Here is a 23,371-nt window from a genome sequence, read left to right as displayed (position 1 = left end):
CATCATTGCATATAATTGTGTTGAACAGCACTGCTCTAAAATAAAAATCTTTGGGGGCAAAAGTACTATGACACTTTTATCTTCTCATGCTCAACAGCACATTGTAGATATCTAATGAGAGTGGATAAAAATGCAAGCACTGAAGCAAAAGATAGCAGGAAAAAAAGTTTAATTTTTAGATGAGATATTCCAGGTGCTTTTTAAAGAACTTAACTTGGTCATTCTATACACAACATACAGTCATTTCAACATACAAGTTACTCCACTTTGAATACTCTATTTTAAAGTTTAAAAAAACATTTTAAAAGCTTTGTCTTGTTTCCAAGGAAAATGAGGCAAAATGCTTATTATAAAACACTAGTTTGCAGCACTGTGTACATTATAAGGAGTCCATTAATGTTCTTCATCCTTAACTTAAAGGTTAAACCTGAGGAATTAGAATTTTTATTATCAGAACTGCATAGCAAAACCATGTCCAGATGATAGAAACACCAAACAATCTGTGGATCAAGACAACCTGTAAACCATTTAATCCAATTTAAAGCAAAACAAGTATGTTAGGAGAGATACTAAATGATATCCAGTTTGACAGAGTTTTGAAATGCCTCATCATGTTTTAAAAAAATGACAATGTAACAAACATTGTCAAATGTTTTAAGTGGGCACATACACCTTCTATCATTTATCTGATGACAGCAAACTGTTGAACCATTCCAAAACTGTTGTTTTGGAAAGAATTATTTAGGCCAAATTCAGTCTTTGCATGTGGCACTCAGCAGTCATAAATTGAAAGTGCAAATGCCTGGATGGAAACATAGCTTAAATCATTTATTTATGCTACTATTCTACTCTGACACACTTTAATGCTGTGGGAAAAATTTTGCAGTTCTGTAAGTCTTAACAGAGTAACAGGCTTGATGAGAAAATACAAAAAGGCCACAAGTCATGCATAAACTAAAAATGTTAAAGGATATTTTAATTAGGCTTTCTTCTTTTAAAAAAAAATCATGTTTCATGTCCTGGTGATACCACTTTAAACACATGCTTTGTCAAGGTAAATGGCATCTAGAGGTATCCAAACACTGAAGTCCATTATTAACTGAAAGTAATACCTTACATTTACATAGCATTTTACTGTTGTTGAAGCAATTTCACACACTCCATTTCATTTTATTCCTCACAACAGCCCTGTGAGGTAGGCTGAACAAGTTACAATATTTTAAGTAAGGCAATGGAAGCCCAAAGATGATAAATGATTTATGTAGAGATAACAGATCTAGTATATGGTAGAGCTAAGGTGATTAATTTTAAATACTTTAAAAGAAATTAAGCCAAAATATTTTTTGTTACATCTAGAAAATTTAAAGACTAGTGGTTTTTAATATAAATTACTCTAACTTTAGCTACTATTATCTTACAGTATGAATTAGTTATAAATTTGATTTTAAAGAGTCTCCCTTAAAAGGTAAATTAGACTCAATGCTTTGGTACCTTAGAGATACTGGAAATGTTTAAAAAAAAAAAAAAAAAAGCATTTTCATAACACTTAGGCTCTCCAAAAAGTTCCAATACTAATAAAAATGCCTTTTACCAATCACTTACAATTTGACTTATTTTAAAACTGGCCCAAACTTAAGAAGCTCCAAGCCAAAGCAAACACATTCACCTACCTGCTGTCCTACATACTGTGAAATCCTCTATATGTCTCTTCCCAAGGACCAACTTACATTGAACGGGTACCATTAAGAAAATATATCAATTTAACATAGCTCAAATGATTACGAATCAAAAGTCAGTACCTTATATTGACCCAGAAATAACAAATACTGTTTTAATTTAGTAAGTGAGTAGTCTGAGGAGAAAAGTACTATGACAATCTCTGATATCTATTCAATATTTATAAGCCAATACTAACCTTTATATGGCATACCCAACAATATCTTTTCAACAAAAACATATACCAAATATAATCCACTTAACCTCCAAATTACTCAAAACACTTAAAGTATTTACATTAATCAAATATTCCAGGTAACAAAGCTATCATATGTGACATATCAAGATCACAAATATTTGCATAATATGAATACTGTAAGATACACGCGAAACTAAAACTACGCTGAATATGAGATAATCTTTCTGCAATGATTAAGGAAACATTCATGATCTCTTATAAGTGCTCTAGTACTGGCATTATGAAATGTAAATTAAAAATAACAAATAACTTTATGGTTATTTCGATGTTGAGTAAATTCATGCTGACCATACACTTCCCTATATCCAGTGTAAAAAATAAAATCAAGGAAGAAACTTCTCCAGACACATTTTATGTGACTACATATAAGTGAACCATTTTATATGCAGTTCATTAGAATTTTTTTTACAAACTCTAACATTTACTTTTTAAAATTTCTGACTTATTAGCAAAAACATTGTTTTTAAGATGCAAACTATGTCTTACCACTCAAAAGCAGCAAAACTACTATACGCACAGAAAATCACACTTCACTAATTTGGGAAATCCAAATACAAAGTATGACTGTCATATCCCAGACACTTAAATATTTGTTGTATGAATTAGCCAATGAATGAACACTGACCTTACAAATATGGGGTTTTTAAAAAAGAATTATCATGATGATTTTTAAATATAGTCTGTAGTTTATTTAGCCTAGATTCACATATTTTATAGAAGTCTACACTGTCTCTTTAAAATTAATACTCTGAAACAATCATTCCATATATATCCTTTTCCAATTTTTTCCCATGTTTCCAAAAGACACTATCTAAGTAACTTAATAATTTTATGGGAAAAGTATACATAGAAAAACTAATCATTCTAGGTAAGTCATGAAATACAGTATCTTAGCCTAATTAAAAGATTTCATTACAAATTATTTATTCTTTATACCACCAAGGATTAGTCTCAAAAATTCAAATTATACATGATACTGTACACACCTTAATTTCATAAATGAGCAAATAAAGCCAAGCCAGTATGTCTCTTTAGATGATAACATGGGGAAAAAATGATTGCAGAACAAATTCGGTCAAGTCTAGCTGTACAGCAGCAGTTCATGGTTTGTCAAAATGGTACAGGTGCCATCAGTTAAACCCATGTACAGACAGGCACGCCTTTAATACTTTCAATTTGTTTACCTACACCTGGAACATTCAAAGAATTACTGTATATTAAATTTGTATGTGCATTCAGTTAGTAAATGCTTGGTATATACATATTTACGAAAAGTTAAAGATGTATGTGACACAGTCAGTCCAAAGAGTCAAAATGAATTGTAAAAGAATTCTTTTTCTAAAGTGCTTAAGGCAATTCCTTCATTTCTTTATCCAGTTTACTAAAACTGCTTTGGGATTCAACTGCTAAAAGAGAAAGGCAATACTAAATGTACGTTTTTATAAAACATAATTTTTTTTACACCTGTGATAACATACATTACCGTCAACCTCTCATGCATTTCTTTTACAGAAAGCAATCATGTTTGACCTGTCAAAACAAAGAGTAAAAAAAAAAAACAATAAAGAATATTTGAAAAGGTATACCAACTTTCCATAATGTCTTCAATTGAGCGCAAAAAATCTCAATATTTTTTAATTCAAATGTCAAAGAGAATGTTATATACTGTGTGTCAAGTTAATAGTTACCTTAATTTGAGACTATGTAAATAGGCACTACAGTTAGATTATTTTCTAGTTTGAAAATAAGGGTGGCAAACTTCCTCCAGTTTAACACAAATAAACGTAAATCAATTAAGCTAAAACCCCACACATTTTGTTCTTTTTTTTTAGAGACTTTTAAGAAGAAGCACAGTAAGAGGAAAACCTCAGATTCTTATTCTGAAGTATAATAGTATTACTTCAAATGAATTTTCCAAATGAATATTAGAAAATTTTATATGAAGGGTTTCAAATGATGGCATGAGCACAGGAAGAATAATATGCACTCCTCCAGCCCCTGATTAATATTTCCTTTTCCTCAAGCCCCTGCAATAGAAGCCCCTTACCAGTATAACATAATGGTCTCTGGTTTAAATATCAGTTGACACTGCATGGGGAATGGAGCAAGAGCATGCTTAGAGGAAGAAGGCACTTAAAATTAAAGAGAGGATACAATTATATAGATGTAACAGTAAAAGTTTTTAATACAAGAACTTCTGCCTTTTTCTGTGTCATTTTGTTAAAATATACGTAACTGTTCACAAAAAGCAGTTCACATAAAGCTCCACCACTAACTTACTGCTTTCAGGTTTAACTCTATGAAAAAGAATTATAACTTCCTGTTTCCCTAGGTCCTGGAATGACCCTGCTGTAGGGACATCCAAAAATTTCTTTCAAAATCTCTAGCAGAAATAAAAACCAAAATTATATTTATTTGGAGAATCAAAAGAATATCTATTGACAATGTCATTCTCTAAACTTCATTATAGTCTTTAAAATATGTCATCAGACAATGGTATAGATATGAATGTCCTCTGAAAAAATAATACCCAGTTCAAATGAAATTCCTCATTTAGATTTGTTTTACAATGAACAAAACATCCTATCAGTAAACTTTAAGAGAGAATGAGCTGTTCCTATTCCACAGGGCTTTCTGTAGAAAGCAATTCAAATGTAATAAGCAGCCACGGTCACTTCTAGGGAGGTTGTCATAACACAATATACTTAAAATGTGAACGAAAGAAAGTCAACATGAGAAAGTAAAAGTTTCAAAAATTAAGGAATATACAAATCCAGACCTCTTTAAAATGCTCAAGGGATTCTTAAATACTGTAATTACAACTTTCAGTTTGACTCAAAGGACTTGTTACAAATTTTAATCAACTTTAAAAATATAAATACTCTGCTCAATAACCATGGGTGTTACTCATTGTTTAACACATTTTCCCTAAGTTTGGTAAGATTACTCTATGTTGATTTTTGGAAGAATTACAACCCTTTAGAAAGCAAATGAATGTAGCAAAAAGATTGAGAGAAAAACCACCTCTGAATAGTTATATCTGAAAAACTCATGTGCCAAATAAGTCAGAGATTTGCAGTTTTTCAAAACAGTTGTTTAAACCATTCCATCTTATTAAAAAGCAGATTTAAATGACTTCAGTAAAGAATAGTTTTAGGCACCTCCCTTTATAACCTATTCCTCGTAGATAAAACTTGAATAGGTAGCTTTCTCTACTTACTATATAGCTTTAATAAACTTCCATCTTCCTAGAAATGTTAAAAATCAGTTATTACCAAATTCAAGTGGGAATTTACCAAAGGTAACTATTAAAGGTAGTATTAAACTAGACAAAAAATCAGAAAATATAAAGCTTTAAAAAATCTTACCCATCATCCAAAATGATGGAAAGAAAAGTCTAATTAAACAGGGTAACATATAAAGAATATCCCTTTGCAGCAGGTAAAAAACTGAAATTTGGGTGATTTTAAGCTATTTTGTCTAGAAACTCTTCCTATCCACTCTCTTTTTTGAGTTATAACCATAAGAGAAATATCACAATATTTGGAAAAGAGAAAATGATATTCAATCCAGTCAATAAACAAAAGAGGATAATTTAGCAAACCTCAGCTTGTTTATAAAAGGGGAAAAATAAACTGTTGTAAGAAAACCTTTCTAGCACCCCCAATTATTTCCATTTGTAGAAAACTACGGAGGACTGTACAGTTTTCAAGCTTCAGTGTAAGAACTAAATAACAGGTAGTGATGACATTAAAAAAGAGAAAGTACAGAGGAAAGAAGACAAGATTTAAATGTTTTTCCCTCAGGTCCTAGGGCTACCACATGTAACTAAACATATTAGAAGAACCAAAGTAATCCAAGAAACACAAAAATGAGTTTCTACGTAACTACTTAAACACTGCCTTTTTTTCCCATTTACTCTTCAAAACGTCAGTTTCTTGCTCGATGTCTGCTTGCTTCCCTGATATTGCTCAGCAGGTTCCTGTGAATGCTGCGTACTAGATGCTTGATGCTAACAGATTCCACACCTTAAAGCAGAATGTAGCAAACCTCATTTCCACCACTCATAAATTTCTGTGATTAGTAACTGCACAGAAAAGGCCACCCAATCAAAAAGGGGTGAGGGAAGGTAAACATATTCTGAACAGGCATTACTGAGTAATATTGTTTAGGCTGCTAGCCGAACCAGTCATTCCATTTTCACTTTTCTGAAGTGTTCTCACAGCACTTGGAACCTGCATCCCAGTATTCAAAGAAAGTCCACCGCACCAAACCTAAGAAAGGACAAAAACAAAGCTTCAGTCAGATTTCAAATCAAATGAAAACTTAAATGATCCTTATATTTCCATTTGAAAGGCAAAATGCCACATAAGTGAACATCATCAAATTCCAAACTGGTAACTTTCGTACGTGAACTGAGGGGAAGTGGAAAGGCTAACTCAAGAGTCTTCTAGAACCAAAGAAGTCTTTTAGACTTTCCAAGAGACCAAAGGAAGTCTTTATGACAGCAGAACCCACTGGAGCTGCACACAAGAAAGGGAAGTAAGGGCTGTAGAAATTCAGAGACTAAATTGGATTAATCTAGGCAAAAGACATTATCATTATTGATGCTAATGTTCACAACCAAGAGAAGTGCACAAAGAGTCAACTTCTTTACCCCAGTTACTGCTTTAGATTTTGATAATGAGGTGTGGCCTGACACTATAGGAATCTAACACCCCTCTGTTAACAGAGTAATTCCATGAGTTTCTTCCCTAGCTTGTTAACAATAAGAACTCTTTTATAATTCTTTAAGGTTGTCAGAGAAAAATGCAAATGGCAATATCCAGATACACTTGCCATATTCTATTATCATAAATGTGAATGAGTTTATGAAAGATAAAACTGCTTCACTTGTGAACAGAGCAGCTGTCATTCAGTAAAGTAAACTATAACTTATTTGGAATAGAGTCAAGAGAATTAAAATGTGAAAATATGAATCATTTAAACTATCATCAACTGCCATTTATGTAGCAGACATAAGCATAAATCGAGGGAGAGTCTAGAAATTTTTTAAGTATTCCCAACTTCAACTATATCCTAAAGTATTCAATATTTACTGAGTATAGTATAGTTACAAAGAATTTGCTGACCTGTGAAATGTATAACTATATAATTAACATTCTAAAATATTAATGACAGAAGGTAATGATAACTCTTAAAATACAAAACAATACAAAAACATGGGACTTCCCTGGCGGTCCAGTGGTTAGGACTCTGTGCTTCCAGTGCAGGGGGCATGGGTTCAATCCCTGGTCGGGGAACTAAGATCCCGCATGCCACGTGGCATGGCCAAAAAACAAAAAAACAATATGGCACAAATGAACCTATCTACGAAACAGGAACAGACTCACAGACATAAAGAACAGACTTGTGGTTGCTGTTCTTTATGTCTGAGGGATGGGGGTAGGGAAGGGATGGACTTGGAGTTTTGGGTTAGTAGATGCAAACTATTATATATAGAATGGATAAACAACAAGATCCTACTGTACAGCACAGGGAACTATATTCAGTATCCTGGGATAAGCCATAATGGAAAATAATATAAAAAAGAATGTATAGGGGAATTCCCTGGCAGTCCAATGGTTAGGATTTGGCACTTTCACTGCCGAGGCCTGGGCTCAATCCCTGGTTGGTGAACTAAGATCCCGCAAGCTGTGTGGCAAAAACATAAAAGAATGTATATATGTGTATACCTGACTCATTTTGCTGTACAGCAGAAATTAATACAACATTGTAAATCAACTATACTTCAATAAAAAATAAATTAAAAAATACAAAAGCAACTGATTACAAAACTACTATCTTCTTTATTGAAAATTATTTGATTTAAAAAAATATTTACTCAAAATATCTAGCACAAAGGTGGAAGGGAAAATCAATGGAGAAAGGTTAGTCTTTTTCAGTAAGTGGCACTGGAACATGTGGGCATTCATATGCAAAAAGGGATAGGGAGAGTGGGAGGGAGACACAAGAGGGAGGAGATATGGGGATATATGTATAGGTATAGCTGATTCACTTTGTTATAAAGCAGAAACTAACACACCATTGTAAAGCAATTATACTCCAATAAAGATGTTTAAAAAAATAGATCTCAAACCATACTCTATACCATATGTAAAAGTTAACTCAAAATGGATCCCAGACCTAAATGTAAAACCTAAAATTATAAAACTACAAGGAGAAAACAAAAGAAAATATCTTTGTGGCCTTGAGTTGGGCAAAGCATGATCCATAAAAGAAAAAAAATCGATAAACTAGACTTAATCAAAATGAAAAACGTCTCTTTGAAATGTCAAGAAAATGGAAAAAAATCAGAGACTGGGAGAAAATATTTGCAAAACATTTATTTGATAAAGGATTTATCCAGAATACATAAAGATATCTTAAAACTCACTAATAAGAAAACAAGTAACCCAATTTTAAAAAATGAGCAAAAGATTTTAAGATACTTCACCAAAGAAATTATACAAATGGCAAATAAGCACATGAAAAAAGCATCTTATGACATTCACTAATGTAATTATAGTTTCATCATTTGGAATGAAAAAACAACAAATAAACTCACTACGTACTTTCCTGAGATAGACTCAAATTAAACATGAAATCTACCCTTTTAAAAAGCATATCTGAAACTTAGGGGAAAAATAACTTTGAATTCCACATGGTAAAAATATTGTCCTTGAGTGACCAATTTGGAAAAACAGCCAAAAATAAATCATATGCAGAAGTTAAAAAGAAAATAACCTTTCCAATATCCCTAAGTATTGTACTACAAACAATAACTTTATTCACTAATCATTTTTACTTTTTAAGGGAAATCTAGGAGTCTTGGTTATTAGCAGTCTTTTAAACTTATTTTATGACTTTAGGGTATCTAGGGTAAATAATCATTATCAATTGTGAGATTTAAAAGTACTGTATTTTAAACCCACATATAACCTGAATACTTTATCCTTACAGTTTAGGAGTTACAGTTGGGGGTGATTGTGGAAGAACACACATATAAACATTCCACCAAGTCTGCAATGGAAATATACCATCCTGATCTGTAGAAGCAGCCCCCAAATTAAGGAAACTTCTAGCCAGAATAATGATGATCTTAATTGGATGGCAGAACTCCCCACAGTGGCCTAATCTTATAGGGAAATGCAACAGATAAAGGAATTAGGAGAAGCAGTAATATTTCCTTAATAAAAATATAAATTCAAAACCAAGTTTCATTTTGTGTGGAGAATCATGACTTTTTCTGAAATTGAGTAGTCCTGAAATTATATACGTGTATATAGACATACATATACTCAGTCTACCACACATAGATAGTCATCTAATATTTTACAAAGATTGTACTGCAGTGGAAAAAGGATGATCTCAGTAAATGGTCCTGGAATAAGCAGCTATCCATATGGAATTAAAGAATATATTTCAACCCTAACATCATACCAAACATATCATTTCTATATTGTACTTGCATTGTAAATGCAGTCTATGTCTAAATGTATAAGGAAAATTTTGCTTTTAGAAGAAAGCACAGTATTTTCATGACCTTGGGAGTGAATAAAAATTTTTTAGACTGAACACAAAAAGTGCTAACCATAAATGAAAAAACTGATAAACTGAGCAGCATTAAAATTAACAACTTTTGTTCATCAAAAGACACCAATAAGAGAGGGGAAAGGAAAGCCAGAGTGGAAAAGATAACTGCAATACATATTTCTATAGTCTTGAGTCTTTTGCCAGATATAACTCCAAAACAATCAATAAGAAAGAGGAAGAAAACCCAACAGAAATACAGGCAAAAGACTTGAGCAAGCATTTCACAAAAGAATATATCCAAACAGTCAATAAACATATTAAAAGGTGTTCAACAGCACTAATCACCAAGGAAATGCACATAAAAACCACAATGTAATGTATCACACCCATTAGAAGGACAAAAATTTTTAAAAAGACAATACCAAGTGTTGATAAAGATGTGGAGGAATTCAAACTCTCATATACTGCTGGTGGTAAATTAGTATAACCAACGTCTTTGGAAAACTCTACTACAGTTGGTTACACACATTCCATATGATCTAGCAACCTCAATCCTAATTATATACCCATTGGAAATACATATACATATCTACCAAAAGACATTAACAAGAATATTTATAGAAGTTTTATTTGTAAATGTCTCCAATGGGAAACCACCCAAGTATCCAACTAAATTAGAATGGGTAAATAAATTATGATATCGTCATATAATGGAAAACTATACATATACATACAATAGAAAACTATGTGAACTACCACCACACAGAAAAACATGGATAAACCTCACAAACATAATATTGAGCCAAAAAGATACTGTATGATTCCATTTATACAAAGTTGAAAAGAAGGCAAATGAATTTATGGTATTAAAACTCAAGACAGTAACCACTTTGGAGGAGGGCCATTAGGGGCTGGAAATGGGCACAATGCTCCATTTCTTGACCTAGATGCTGGTTACAAAAATGAGTGTGGTCCTATGAATGTGGATCAAACTACACGCTTATGATTTGCAGACTTTTGTGTCTTAACACTTATTGCAATAAAATATACCAAAAATATACAGACAAACACAGATTTGGGAGAGGTGGACTGGGGAAAGGGAGAGGAATATAAAGAAAAAATAAGATATTGTGCTTCCCCAAATATACAGCATAGATTGTTCTCCTTAAAGTTGCCAAACCAAATAAAATATAAATTACGTACTAACCATGAAACCAGGTAGTACTGGCTGAGTAAATTTTGTCTTAAAGGAATACAACAACTGTTTTGAGTTTGCATCATAGAAAGAAAGTTGACCTAAAAGGAAGGAGAAAAAAAATGTCTGATTTATTATTGAAAAAACTTATAATATCTAATTAAGTCTAACATAAAATCATGCATAAAAGTAATAACCAAATGTACATTTTGGCATTAATTTTTTTGTCACTATGAGGACTGGACTTAGTAATTCTCACTTGCAAATCAGTAGTAAACATGCTTAAGAAAAAGCCCAAATCCAGTTTTCTTTCCCTGGTTTTCAAGATCTCCATAGTGCTTGCATAATCTGGCGCTATTCTACTTACTCAACGATAGACTATTTATTTTATCATTATTTAACAAACAGCTTCCTTAGCCCAGTAAAAGCCATGGTTATTTCTTCCTCATTTTTATTATATAATCAGCCTTTCCACCCAAATCCTATCACCATTTAAAGGTTTACTCTATGAAACTTTGTCTTCTAACTACTTGAAGCCATGCTTATACCTGAGTTTCTGAAATCATGGTATAGTTATCACTGCTTCAGCTTTGTTAATTTTTAAAATCTCCTCACAGTCCGTCTTTCAACAATGATCATGCAACTAAATCACTCTTTCTGACCACCTAACTGTCCAACCTGATGGCATCCTCACAACTGTTATCACTTCTTCAAACTCTTCTCTCATAACTATTCTCTTGGTTTGTTTCCTAATCCTGAGGATATCTTCTGTCTCTTTTTCTCCTATTCTAAATGTAGATGCTTAAAGCCAGAAACAGGGGCATCAACAGTGGGTAGACTCCCAGGGAGGAAACAGATCACCTCATTGCTCGTTCAAACCCATCTTTCTAGATGCTTCTCACTTAACCTCTCTGAGCCTCAGTTTCCTCATTTGTTACATGAGATTAATAATTCTGACCTTTTAGAATAGTTATAAGGATTAAGTGAGAACAATATGCAAAAGGAGCTTAAATCCATACCCAACATGTAATATGGACAACTATTTCTATTAGTGGGAACTCTTAGTGATGCTATCAAAATAGTCATATGTTAATTAAAAAAAAATAAATGTAGATGCTTGTCCAGGCTCTTTCTCTCTACAATGCTCCCACTGCTGCCACTAAACAGAGAAGAAGAGAAAAGAAACTAACATCTATGCCTACTATTAAAGAACTGGGTGATTTATACACATTACCTCAAAATATCAAGCAACCTATATATAGTCACAAAGTTAGCACACAGCAGAGCAATAATGCTTAACTGTTCTGTACAATATTAAGTGGCCATTCTGTGATGCCATCTCTAATATTTAGCTTCAACTAAATAATGCCACATGGCTGTCCTGCTGGCATCTCATCTTTCCCCAGGACTCTACGCTCCCTATCCTGTTGATGATACTATCACCCTCTTGATCACACTGGATGGAACCTCAGTCACCTTCAGTTCTTCTTTGTCTCTCCCTCCAATCCATATTTAGTTATCAAGTCCTATGAATTCTACTTTCACACCATCAAATTCATTCTTCTTGATTCCTCACTGCTCAGATCCCTCTTACCACTAATCACTCAACAAATACTTATTAAGGGCTCACTATGTGAAGCACTTGCCAAGCAATAAGGACATAATACTTAACAAAACAGACATGGTCCTGTCTATATTGCTTAAAGACCACCTCCTTGAAAAGTCTTCCCCTATCAATGTTTGCAGTCTCTTCCACATTTAACCATTTACTCTCTAATATTTCTAAAACTATATTACAATCATATGACTACAGTTTTCTAAAATGAACAGAAGCCCCACCAACTACTAAAAAAAGACTAGCCTATTATTATTTTTCAAGGCCCTCAGAATCTGATCCCATCCTACATTACAATTTCTTCCTATACCCTATGCTCTAGGTTAACAATTACACTTCTTACTACTATCTTTAAGGAACCACCAAGTATGGGAAAAGAGAAGATAAGCAAACGCTATCTTGGTAGTTGAAAAAGAAAAAAAAAATGTATGCCAATAAATTTACTAGTTATCCTGAGGAAAATATTTATCTGATTCAAAAGGAGTAAATAAAAAAGATGCAGCAAAACTGACATGTCATCACTATCACTAAAAATAAATCAAACCAAAATCAATTTGTTTACTTTTTTGTTTGAGTAACCAGGTTGATGCCTCATGGAATCATCTGGACACAATGTTAACTAAAACGGTAAAATTTGGTTTTATTAGCTCTAAGTGTCAACTTGGAGAGAAGCATTTAGGGAATTACTTTTGTTCCCTAGTTCAACAGTACCTCATCTTCAAAAGTTTTATAAATATTTAGATGACAGTAGAGAAGATACTTATCAAATACCTAACTCAAAAAGCTTAAAGAAATTTTGCAAAAAAAAAACCCACCAAGTTAATTTTTAGATGATCTTAACAGGAGGGAAAGATTGGCCAAATCTATTAAGATGAAACTTAAGGACAAATATAGTATTCTTCATTTGAGTTATAAACAACAAAAAAACACCCCTATACTGATAATATCAGAGAAAAAAGATAATCTGACAGAACTCCATGGAAAAAGATCTAGTGGATTAGGTGGCTACAAGCTCAATATTGAGCTACAGTGCTGTTAAGTCATATTACTAGAAATTATGCTGCCAAATCACTAGCCTATGATGGTCAGAAGTTGTGTGTTCTACTTTGAGAACCAATCTTTAAAATATATATAGACATAGCATACAACCATAGGAGATAATAAGGGTTTGGAAAAATTAAATTATAAAAGGAACAGCTAATGGTATAGGGAATGTACAGTCTGGAAAAACAGGGCAAGAGAAGCAATGTTAGTAGTTTTTAAACAAATAAGGATTATACAGTAAGTCCCCTACATACAAATGAGTTCCATTCTGAGAGTGCATTCGTAAGTCCAATTTGTTCCTAAGTCCAACAAAATTAGCCTAGGTACCAAACTAACACAATTGGCTATATAATACTGTACTGTAACAGGTTTATAATACTTTTCACACAAATAATACATAAAAAACAAACACAAAAATAAAGAAAACATTTAAAATCTTACAGTACAGTACCTTGAAAAGTACAGTTGTACTGTACAACAGCTGGCATACAGGGGCTGGCACCGAGTGAACAAGCAAGAAGAGTTACCGATTGGAAGAGGGAGAGGAGGTGGGAGATGGCAGAGCTGAAGGATCGTCAGCAATAGGAGATGGAGGGCAAGCTGCAATTTCACTCAGGCCTGACGTTGATGGCACAGGTCCTGGTTCCTTGCTGGATTCAATTCTATCTACCCTCTTGAAAAAACAATCCAGTGATGTCTGGGTAGTAGCTCTTTTTTCCTCGTTATAGATGACACGGTAGCACTGGATTGCATTCTGAATGGCTGCTGCAACCTTTGCATACCGTTCTACATTCCGGTCCTGTGCCTCAAAAACTAACAGTGCCTCCTCGAATAAAGAAAATCCCCTTGCCACTTCCTGCGTCATGAATCTCTTCAGTTCTTCAGTTACTTCTTCTTCCTCTTGTCTCTTCATCCTATCTCTGGGCCTCCAATTCCATCAGGTCTTCATTAGTAATAAGCTCCTCGTGTTGCACAGCAAGGAATTCAATGAAGTCGTTCTCTTGCAGATCTAGCTCCAGCTACTCGCTGAGGGTCACTAAGTTGCTGAAGACCTCTTTGGACTCCTCATCCACCTTCTCAAATCCATGAAAATCGTGAACACACTGTGGGCAAAGGTTCTTCCAAACCTCATTCATGGTGACGGCCAAACAAAGTCCGTATTTTTTATGACCTTGTAGATGTTACAGTCCTTCCAAAATTGCTGCAAGGTTGTTCCTGACCCGTCACTCACCTTTACTGCCTGATGAAAAGTGTGATGTAAATAATATTTCTTGAAAGTTGGTATAACTCTCTGGTCCATAGGTTGGATGAACAACATAGTATTTGGTGGCAGATGCACTACTTTGAGGTTGGGATGAAAGTTGTCCATGAATAGGGGGTGGCCCAGCGCACTGTCAAGCAGCAAAAGAATGTTGAATGGGATGTCCTTCGCCAAGCAATATTTCTCTACCTCCGGGATAAAGTGGTGGGAAACCCAGTCCTGGAAAATGGTCTGTGTAACTCAGGCTTTGGGTTATTACTCTTCCACAAAACAGGAAGAGAGCCCTTGGCTATGTGTTTAAGGGTTCTTGGGTTCTCTCAATGATAAAACTAAGAGAGGCTTCAGCTTCATATCGCTGGAAGCATTGCCTCCCAAACAACAGAGTTAGCCTATTCTTTGCTGCTTTACAGCCTGACATCACCTTTTCCTCCTTACTGATGTAACTTCAGTCTGGCATCCTCTTCCAGTACAGTCCTGTCTCATCCACATTAAAAACCTGCTTGGGTAAATACACGCCTTCATCAACAATTTCTCGAAGCGTTTCAGAAAATTCCCGAGCAGCTACCATATCTGCACTCGATGCCTCGCCACTTACTTCTATGTTGTGAAGGTTGGCGCTAGCCTTGAACCACTGAAACCAGCCACGGCTGGCATTAAAAGGTGTGCCCTCTGATTCTTCGCCATGTTTCTTCTTCAAGTCTTCATGATGGCTTTTAGCTTTTTCTTGAATCAGCATTAAGCTGAGCGGGACTCGACGCTGATGCTGATCCTGCATCCGCACACTGAGAAGTTTCTCCATCTCCTCCATCACTTTTCCATGCTTCTTCGATATTATTGTCGACATCTTCGGCACAGCAGACTTCACATGTCCGATCTTGTCCTTGTTCTTTAGAATTATGCTGATGGTTGAACGATTCGTGTTATAAGAATGAGCGATGTCTACCATCTTTTCACCTTGCTCCACTCTCTCAATTATTTTCACTTTTGTTTCCATCCTTATCACTTGGCTCTTCTTAGTAGCACCAGCTACATCACCGCTGCTTTTAGGCTTGCTTCCTGACATCCTGGGCTTGAAATAAAGATACTGTACTACTGTACCCTATACAGTACTGTACAGTAGAGTACACAAAAGCACAACCACTTGTAGAGGACGTATACACGTGACAATGTACGCTAGACACTTGAACTAACTTACATGATTGGACATGCGAACGCACATTCACATCTTTGAGAGTTCACAACTTGAAGGTTCATATGTAGGGGACTTACTGTAATGTAAGTATGAATTAGGGAACATAATTCTGTGTTTCTTCAGATGACAAAATTTAAGAGCAAAAGTCTCAGAAGTTACTGAGAAGACAAAGTGAGTTGATTTAAGAAAAACCTTCTAACCAAGTGTTATCCTATAGCGAAACAGGCTGCCTTCTAAGACAATTAGCTTCACATAGAAAAGTTCAAGCATAGGAGTGGCAACTACTTGCAGATATAATGTAATAAGGATTTTACACTATGTGGCAAATGGATTGGGTAATTTCTAAGGTCTACTCCAACTCAAAAAATCTGACTTTACCACTCTTAACAAGTAATAAAACAAGGTAAAGGAGGAATTAAAACAGGCATAAGAAATTTTAAGGCTCAAGACTAAAATTAGCAAAATATTTTTTTCAGACTTACTTAGTATATTATAGATGAGTGCTTTTGCAGGCCTGCAAGCAGACATCGCGTGCCCTTTCAGTCAATTACAGGGCTGAAATTATGTTTGTGATCAAATCCTAGAAGGTCAAAATACCCTTACCACAATACTTATGGAAATTCTGTAGAGATGATTACTAATGAAAAGTACTGAAATACAAGCAACGATGACGAAATAACTTAGGAGAAAATCAGTAAACTTACCCCCATCAAAATCACAAAATACACCTATTCTTTCAGGAACAGTAACATCCAAGGCTTTGACTTTATTATTATGCTTTGCTGCAAATGTGTTTTGTAGCCAGTTGTTGACATGGATACACCAACTAGTGTTTGTCTTTCCTAATTGGTCAAATTTCCCCAAAGTCTTGTATGCTACTCCCACACTGTAGGATTTACAATCCTTCTGGGCCTTGACCTCCCAATAATGTTGTCCACTTTCAATAGCAGTGTCTCCTACAAAAGATCAGAAGGTAAATTTGACTCTTACCTCTTCCTGATGAGTCACAGAGTTTTACCTATATCTTGTCCCACAAAGTGGCACAAAATATGTGATTCAGGAGAAAAATCATGCTAACACACAGACACTAAATGCAGAGTATCTGCTATAATGACTTGTACATTTACTGCTAACTTTTCTGAATATAAAAGGCTTCAGAACTTCTCTTCCTTACTATCCCCTCAAGAGTTATAAATGTGGAGCACTATGTAAACTGAAGCAGAATTTAAAACATATCAATAAAAAGACAATTTGAAAACCCACCAAAGTAATTAAGCTTCAAGAGGGAGAAACTTTGGCAACGATTCATTCAATACATAGGCAGCCACTCCACCGCTGAGTGGAAAGTCCACCAATGTGCCTATGATGCCTTTAATCTGAGATAATGAACAACTATTATGTTTATCCTACCCAGCACTGTATATGATTCCCCAGTAAAACGATCTCTGCTGCCTCTTACTGCTGGTGGCCTGGAGCCTGTGGATGTCCGTTTAGGGGATGGTGTACCACTTCTAGATAAACAGGAACAAAAAGAAAAACAAATATTCTATGTTGCACATGTTTCACAAACTAAAATTACAAATCAAGAAATGAACCTTTCTAAAGATTTCTAATCACGCTGCACAAATAGCAACATTTAATTTTATCTGAATTATTTATTATTAAACAGATTTGTCAATTATAACACTTAAATGTATGAAGTCATCAACATAAAGCATGCTAAAAACACTAATACCATGCAGACTGAGCAAGGCTTGTACAAAGAACATACAGTTGAAATATGAGACAATACAAAAAGGGAAAAAAAGAACTCAAGGGAAAAAAAAAGAACTCAAGAAAGATAATGGATTATAGCTTACATTTCTTGCAGTTAAATTTAAATGAAAAGCAAGTCTTATTTTGGTAGGAGAAATGCTTTATAATATTTGTTATTATCCTGTGCATGGATTTGGGTAATTGCTATTTTTCTTTTTAAGACTTATTATAATCAAAACTAAATAACCTTTTTTATAAGCAGTAGGTATTGGGTTGGCCAAAAGGTTCGTGCAGCTTTTTTCTGTAAGATGGCTCTACTAGCACTTAGCTGTCTTTAACTTCATTAGAAACAGTTTTGTTAGACTGTATTGTGATAGCTATCATATCAGTGTGCATTTAAAAAAAAACTTATCAAAATCAGTGAATTTTTGTGTAGTCATTTTAATACTGAAGATGGAAGAAAAAAAGCAACATTTTCAGCATGTTATGCTTTATTATTTAAAGAAAGATAAAAACACAACTGAAATGCAAAAAAAGATTTGTGCAGTGTATGGCGAAGGTGCTGTGACTGATCAAACGTGTCAAAAGTGGTTTGCAAAGTTTCGTGCTGGAGATTTCTCACTGGATAATGTGCCACGGTTGGGTAGGCCAGTTGAAGTTGATAGCAATCAAATCGAGACATTAACTGAGAACAATCAACAACATGGGAGGTAGACGACATACTCAAAATATCCAAATCAAGCACTGAAAATCATTTGCATGAGCTCGGTTATGTTAATCGCTTTGATGTTTGGGTTCCACATAAGTTAAGTGAAAAAAACCTTCTTGACCATATTTCTGCGTGCGATTCTCTACTGAAACGTAATGATAACGTTTCATTTTTAAAACAAATTGTGATGGGCGATGAAAAGTGGATACTGTTCAATAATGTGGAACGGAAGAGATCGTGGGGCAAGTGAAATGAACCACCACCAACCACACCACAGGCCAGTCTTCATCCAAAGAGGGTGATGTTGTGTATATGGTGGGATTGGAAGGGAGTTCTCTATGATGAGTTCCTTCCAGAAAACCAAACAATTAATTCCGACAAGTACTGCTCCCAGTTAGACCAACTGAAAGCAGCACTCGATGAAAATCGTTTGGAATTAGTCAACAGAAAATGCATAATCTTCCATTAAGGATAACGCAAGACCTCATGTTTCATTGATGACCAGGCAAAAACTGTTACAGTTTGGCTGGGAAGTTCTGATTCATCCGCCGTATTCACCAGACATTGCACCTTTGGATTTCCATTTATTTCGGTCTTTACAAAATTCTCTTAATGGAAAAAATGTCAATTCCCTGGAAGACTGTAAAAGGCACCTGGAACAGTTCTTTGCACAAAAAGATAAAAGTTTTGGGAAGATGGAATTATGACATTGCCTGAAAAATGGCAGAAGGTAGTGGAACAAAATGGTGAATACGTTGTTCAATAAAGTTCCGGGCGAAAATGAAAAATAGGTATTTTATTTTTACTTAAATACTGAAAGAAATTTTTGGCCAACCCAATATTTTTGTTCTGTATCTTTTCTTCTTAAAAAGAAAAATAGCAATTACCCAAATCCAGGCACAGGATAATATCAAGTATTATAAAGCACTTCTTCTACTAAAATGGACAAGATGCAACCTGACCCCTTTATCAAATTATATGATACGGTAAACTGGACAATATTAAGGCCTCTCACTAACTCCCCAAAACTCAAAATAGATCAAATCCCAAAGATGTTTAAAAAAATAACAGTTCAATTATATCAAATCACTGCATTCATAAAACAAAAAAAAATTTATAACTTACCAGTAGTAAAGAAATAAAGGGAAAGCATGGCAAAAAGAAAAACAGATGTAACTACTAAGAATGGCAGCTTAAATTTCAGAGAAAAATTAAATAAGGAGATGTCTTCCTTTGCAGCATTCTAGACTTCCAACCCTAAGTACCTTTTTGCAAGAAGTACAACAGCTGTTATTGTCTTAAAGCGGTGGTCCCCAACCTTTTTGGCATCAGGGACCTGTTTCGTGGAAGACAATTTTTCCATGGACCGGGGGCGGGATGGTTCAGGTGGTAAGGCGAGCAACGGGGAGCGATGGGGAGCTGCAGATGAAGCTTCGCTTGTTCACCTGCCGCTCACCTCCTGCTGTGCGCCCCCCCCTCCCAGGACGACCGTTATAGGTCAGGGCCAGGCCCGGGGCTTGGGTACCCCCTGTCTTAAAGCAAACATGATCCCATCCTTTAAAGACACCTCAGTCACTCAACTATCTGAATTAAGGCTCTTTGTTACCTCTACTCTGGATTGTTTTACCAGCTTCCCAGATGATCTCTCTGCTACCCAATTCATTTGTTCACTGTTACGAGATAAACCTAACTGATTCTCCTACTTTAAAATCTTCAAGCACTTTCTTACTGCATACAAACGACTTAGCTTGGCTTTTCAGGTTCTTCTTGATTTGGGCCCACTCTGCTTTTCCAGCCTTCTCATCTCTGGAGAGCACTATCCAGCTAAATATAGTCACTCAAGTGTTCCTTAAACTCAGGCAATCTGCTTCAGTGCGTTTTCCTTTCCTTGCTCCTTCTCTCACTGCAAGTCCAAACGCTACACATTCTTCCACTTATTTGAGAACCAACCTAAATACCATTTCACTAATGAAGGTTTCCCAGATCCTACCAGGCTAAATAACTTTTCTGAAGAGTCCAGCTCCGGGCCAAAATCCTAGTATGATCTTTCAGGCCCAACAAGCAATTATAAATGCTTGCCTTCTCTACCCCAGACTTGGTGCAGAGCTAGTTCATTGCAGTTTCTAGAAGCAGTTGCAATACCCCCTGCAACCCCATGCTCATATGCATGTCTGCATTCCTAGATTGGGCACCTGTATTCAGAGGCCCCCTTACAGCAGGGGGCCCCCAGCTGAGACCCTTTCCAGCTGCCTCTTCAGAGACCTCCTTAAAGAGGGCAGGGGTCAGGAAGCAGTCTGAAGACACTTTTCTCCACTCTGTCTCAATACTTTTCTACTCCTAACCTTTCCCCCTCTCTCATTTCCTTGGCCTCAGGTCCATAAAACAATAGGAGAAGCCTTTTGCTTGGGCCTTCCTGGCCAGTGAGATGATCCTCAGATATTCACCATCTGCCATCTGCTCTCATTTACCTAACCCTCACCCTGAGCCATTCTGTTGTGAAAAGTGGAACCCTGGGGGAGCTAACACCCTTTCCTTTGTGGCCTCTTGCTTATACTATCACAGTAAGTGCATGAAGTCTTGATTGTTACTTTCAGTTTGGCTTATTGTCCTAACTGACCACTTCAACATGTGGCAGCGCAGGAAATCTTTCTTCCTCTAAACTCCCTGATTCACACATACTATTACACATAATCTCTATCTTGTATTATTGTTATTTATATAGAGAGATATATCTCATCTACGTAAGTTAGGGCAAATTCCTTGAAGGCAGGGACAGTGTTTAGCCCTATAAACTCCAAAACATCCAGCTGACATCCTGCAGTGAACAAATATTTATGGAAAGAATAAATGTATATAACATTCCAGAAGTAGCCTACATAATAAAATACTCTTAAAAGGAGGGAAGAGAGAAAGAGAAATAACATGATGAAATTCTACATATAAGTAGTCTAAAAATCTCCAAATGACCAAATGAAACTTCACTGATCCTATTAAATCCAGCAGCACTTTACAATTTATAATACACTAACTATGAAATCATTTTCACCAATAATAAGCAAATAAACTAGAAAAAAGAAAAGATAATTTTGAAAACAGAACACATTCTGTTTCTGGGAAAGATATGGAGTATCTTCAAATTAGCACATTATTATTTGTGCAATTTGAAGTGATTCATCTTTCTGGCACTGTCCTAATAACTTCAGTAATGACCTTTATTTTTTATCCTTGATGCTTCTGAAACTGCATGATTATTATAAAACATAGGACACTTCAAACCTGCCTCATGTCAAATATATATAAATGCAAAGCTGTAATGTTAGATATATTGAATACAGCACAACAAGAAAGGTGCCAAGTATAAGAAAATGCAGAAAAAATCAGATAAAGGAAAATAATTCAAGAAAGACTTTAAAGCAGAGCTTATTGTTTTGTTATTGTATACAACATAATCCAAATAATATACAGCACATTATAATGCTGTAAATTCAAAACATAAGCCACCAATACAGACAGTCTACACAGACCAATATTTTAGCTTATGAAGGCTGCTGCAATGGCTTCTGCTTATTGGTTAAAGAAAAATGTAAGTTATTCAGCCAAGCTAGATATACTAAGTCCTAGAACTATACAGACATAGATCATCACCTTGTATGTCTCTTCAGTGAAGTAACATGGGCACTGTCAGATAAAAATAGGCAACTGTTAAGAGACTGCTTTACAACTTAAATTTAACAGTTTATAATAAAATTAGATCAAAAGCCTGCTGAGGAATTTCTTTTGATTCACTGTTTAACTCACAGTGATTACCTTATTTTAGTTTGAGCAAAATTTCTCTCTGTTTAAAGAGGCCCCCATACTTTGAGACTATCTAAATAAGTCCTACAATAACAAAAGGTCCCAAGCCTTCCTCTTTGTTCATAAGGCTGCTGATCAGGGGCCAGACACTGGGACTGTACATGGTAATAGTTGTCATTCACTGCAGACCTTCGGGTAAGACAGGTGATCTATAAGTCTAAAATTCAGGAACTATTGCTAGGAATTTCTCTCTAAGCAGTTCAAACTGCTGTAGATATAACTTTAAAGAAATGGAATACTGAAATAAAAGGTGTAAGTACGAAGAGGATTAGGAAAGAAACTAAAAAAAAGTAATGAAAAATGTTAATGACAAATTCAAGTACTGATAATATTATATTCTTCACTTTGGTGTTACTAATAAGAATTTCTCTTTTTTTTTAACATCTTTATTGGAGTATAATTGCTTTACAGTGGTGTGTTAGTTTCTGCTTTATAACAAAGTGAATCAGCTATACATATACATATATCCCCATATCTCCTCCCTCTTGCATCTCCCTCCCACCCTCCCTAGCCCACCCCTCTAGGTGGTCACAAAGCACCGAGCTGATCTCCCTGTGCTATGTGACTGCTTCCCACTAGCTAGCTATTTTACATTTGGTAGTGTATATATGTCCATGCCACTCTCTCACTTCGCCCCAGCTTACCCTTCCCAAGAATTTCATTTTAAGTTATTGTCAAGTAAGAATCAATTTACAAGCATTTTATTCAGATAATAGATTTAATAAACTAGCTTACCTGCCCTTGTTCTCTTTTCCTTTAATTTTACTTTCTTGACCTTTTCCTCCAGTAGGATCCCACTCTACACAGGTATCTTCAACTCTCAGGTTCAAATGGGAGGATGAGTTATCCAAACTGAAGTTAAGTGCTAACCAAAACAATATTTCAATTTTTTTAAATGTAGCATATCTCTAGTTTCTGAAGCACAACCATCATCACATTGTTTTCCTACTCAATGGATTTAACACTGTATATAGAGAATAAAGTTCCAATTCCTAATCCTAAAATTTAAAGTCTACAACGATAAAGCCGTAATCTACTAATTCTTACTGTATTTCCCATTATTCTCCTCTATATATCTATCCTGTACTCCAACCAAATACAACGTACTTTCATGGCCACTGGTCTTTCTGTTATTCCTTCTGCTGGGATCAATAAACTCAATTACCTATTATTAGAGCATCAGCTGATTGTTATG

The 23,371-nt window shown here is 35.1% G+C and overlaps 1 protein-coding gene across 4 annotated transcripts in view; it reads right to left on the bottom strand.

The window, feature by feature from the left end:
* Positions 1 to 3,796: 3,796 nt before the first annotated feature.
* Positions 3,797 to 23,371, bottom strand: part of FSD1L (fibronectin type III and SPRY domain containing 1 like) — a 67,069-nt gene continuing 47,494 nt past the window's right edge. The window contains exons 9-14 of one of the 4 annotated variants that reach the window (XM_036856256.1): positions 22,912 to 23,041; positions 21,967 to 21,999; positions 17,268 to 17,368; positions 16,562 to 16,813; positions 10,758 to 10,846; positions 3,797 to 6,249 (exon numbers count right to left, since the gene is read on the bottom strand). In XM_036856256.1, the coding sequence (XP_036712151.1) occupies positions 6,127 to 6,249; positions 10,758 to 10,846; positions 16,562 to 16,813; positions 17,268 to 17,368; positions 21,967 to 21,999; positions 22,912 to 23,041 (728 nt within the window). In that variant the 3' untranslated portion in view covers positions 3,797 to 6,126. The remainder of the gene's footprint in view (positions 6,250 to 10,757; positions 10,847 to 16,561; positions 16,814 to 17,267; positions 17,369 to 21,966; positions 22,000 to 22,911; positions 23,042 to 23,371) is intronic. The other 3 variants (XM_036856260.1, XM_036856257.1, XM_036856259.1) reach the window with 3 other exon arrangements.

Source organism: Balaenoptera musculus, chromosome 6 (genome assembly GCF_009873245.2).
Source record: "Balaenoptera musculus isolate JJ_BM4_2016_0621 chromosome 6, mBalMus1.pri.v3, whole genome shotgun sequence".
Classification (NCBI taxonomy): Eukaryota; Metazoa; Chordata; class Mammalia; order Artiodactyla; family Balaenopteridae; genus Balaenoptera; species Balaenoptera musculus.
This window is presented reverse-complemented; position numbering and strand designations above follow the sequence as displayed.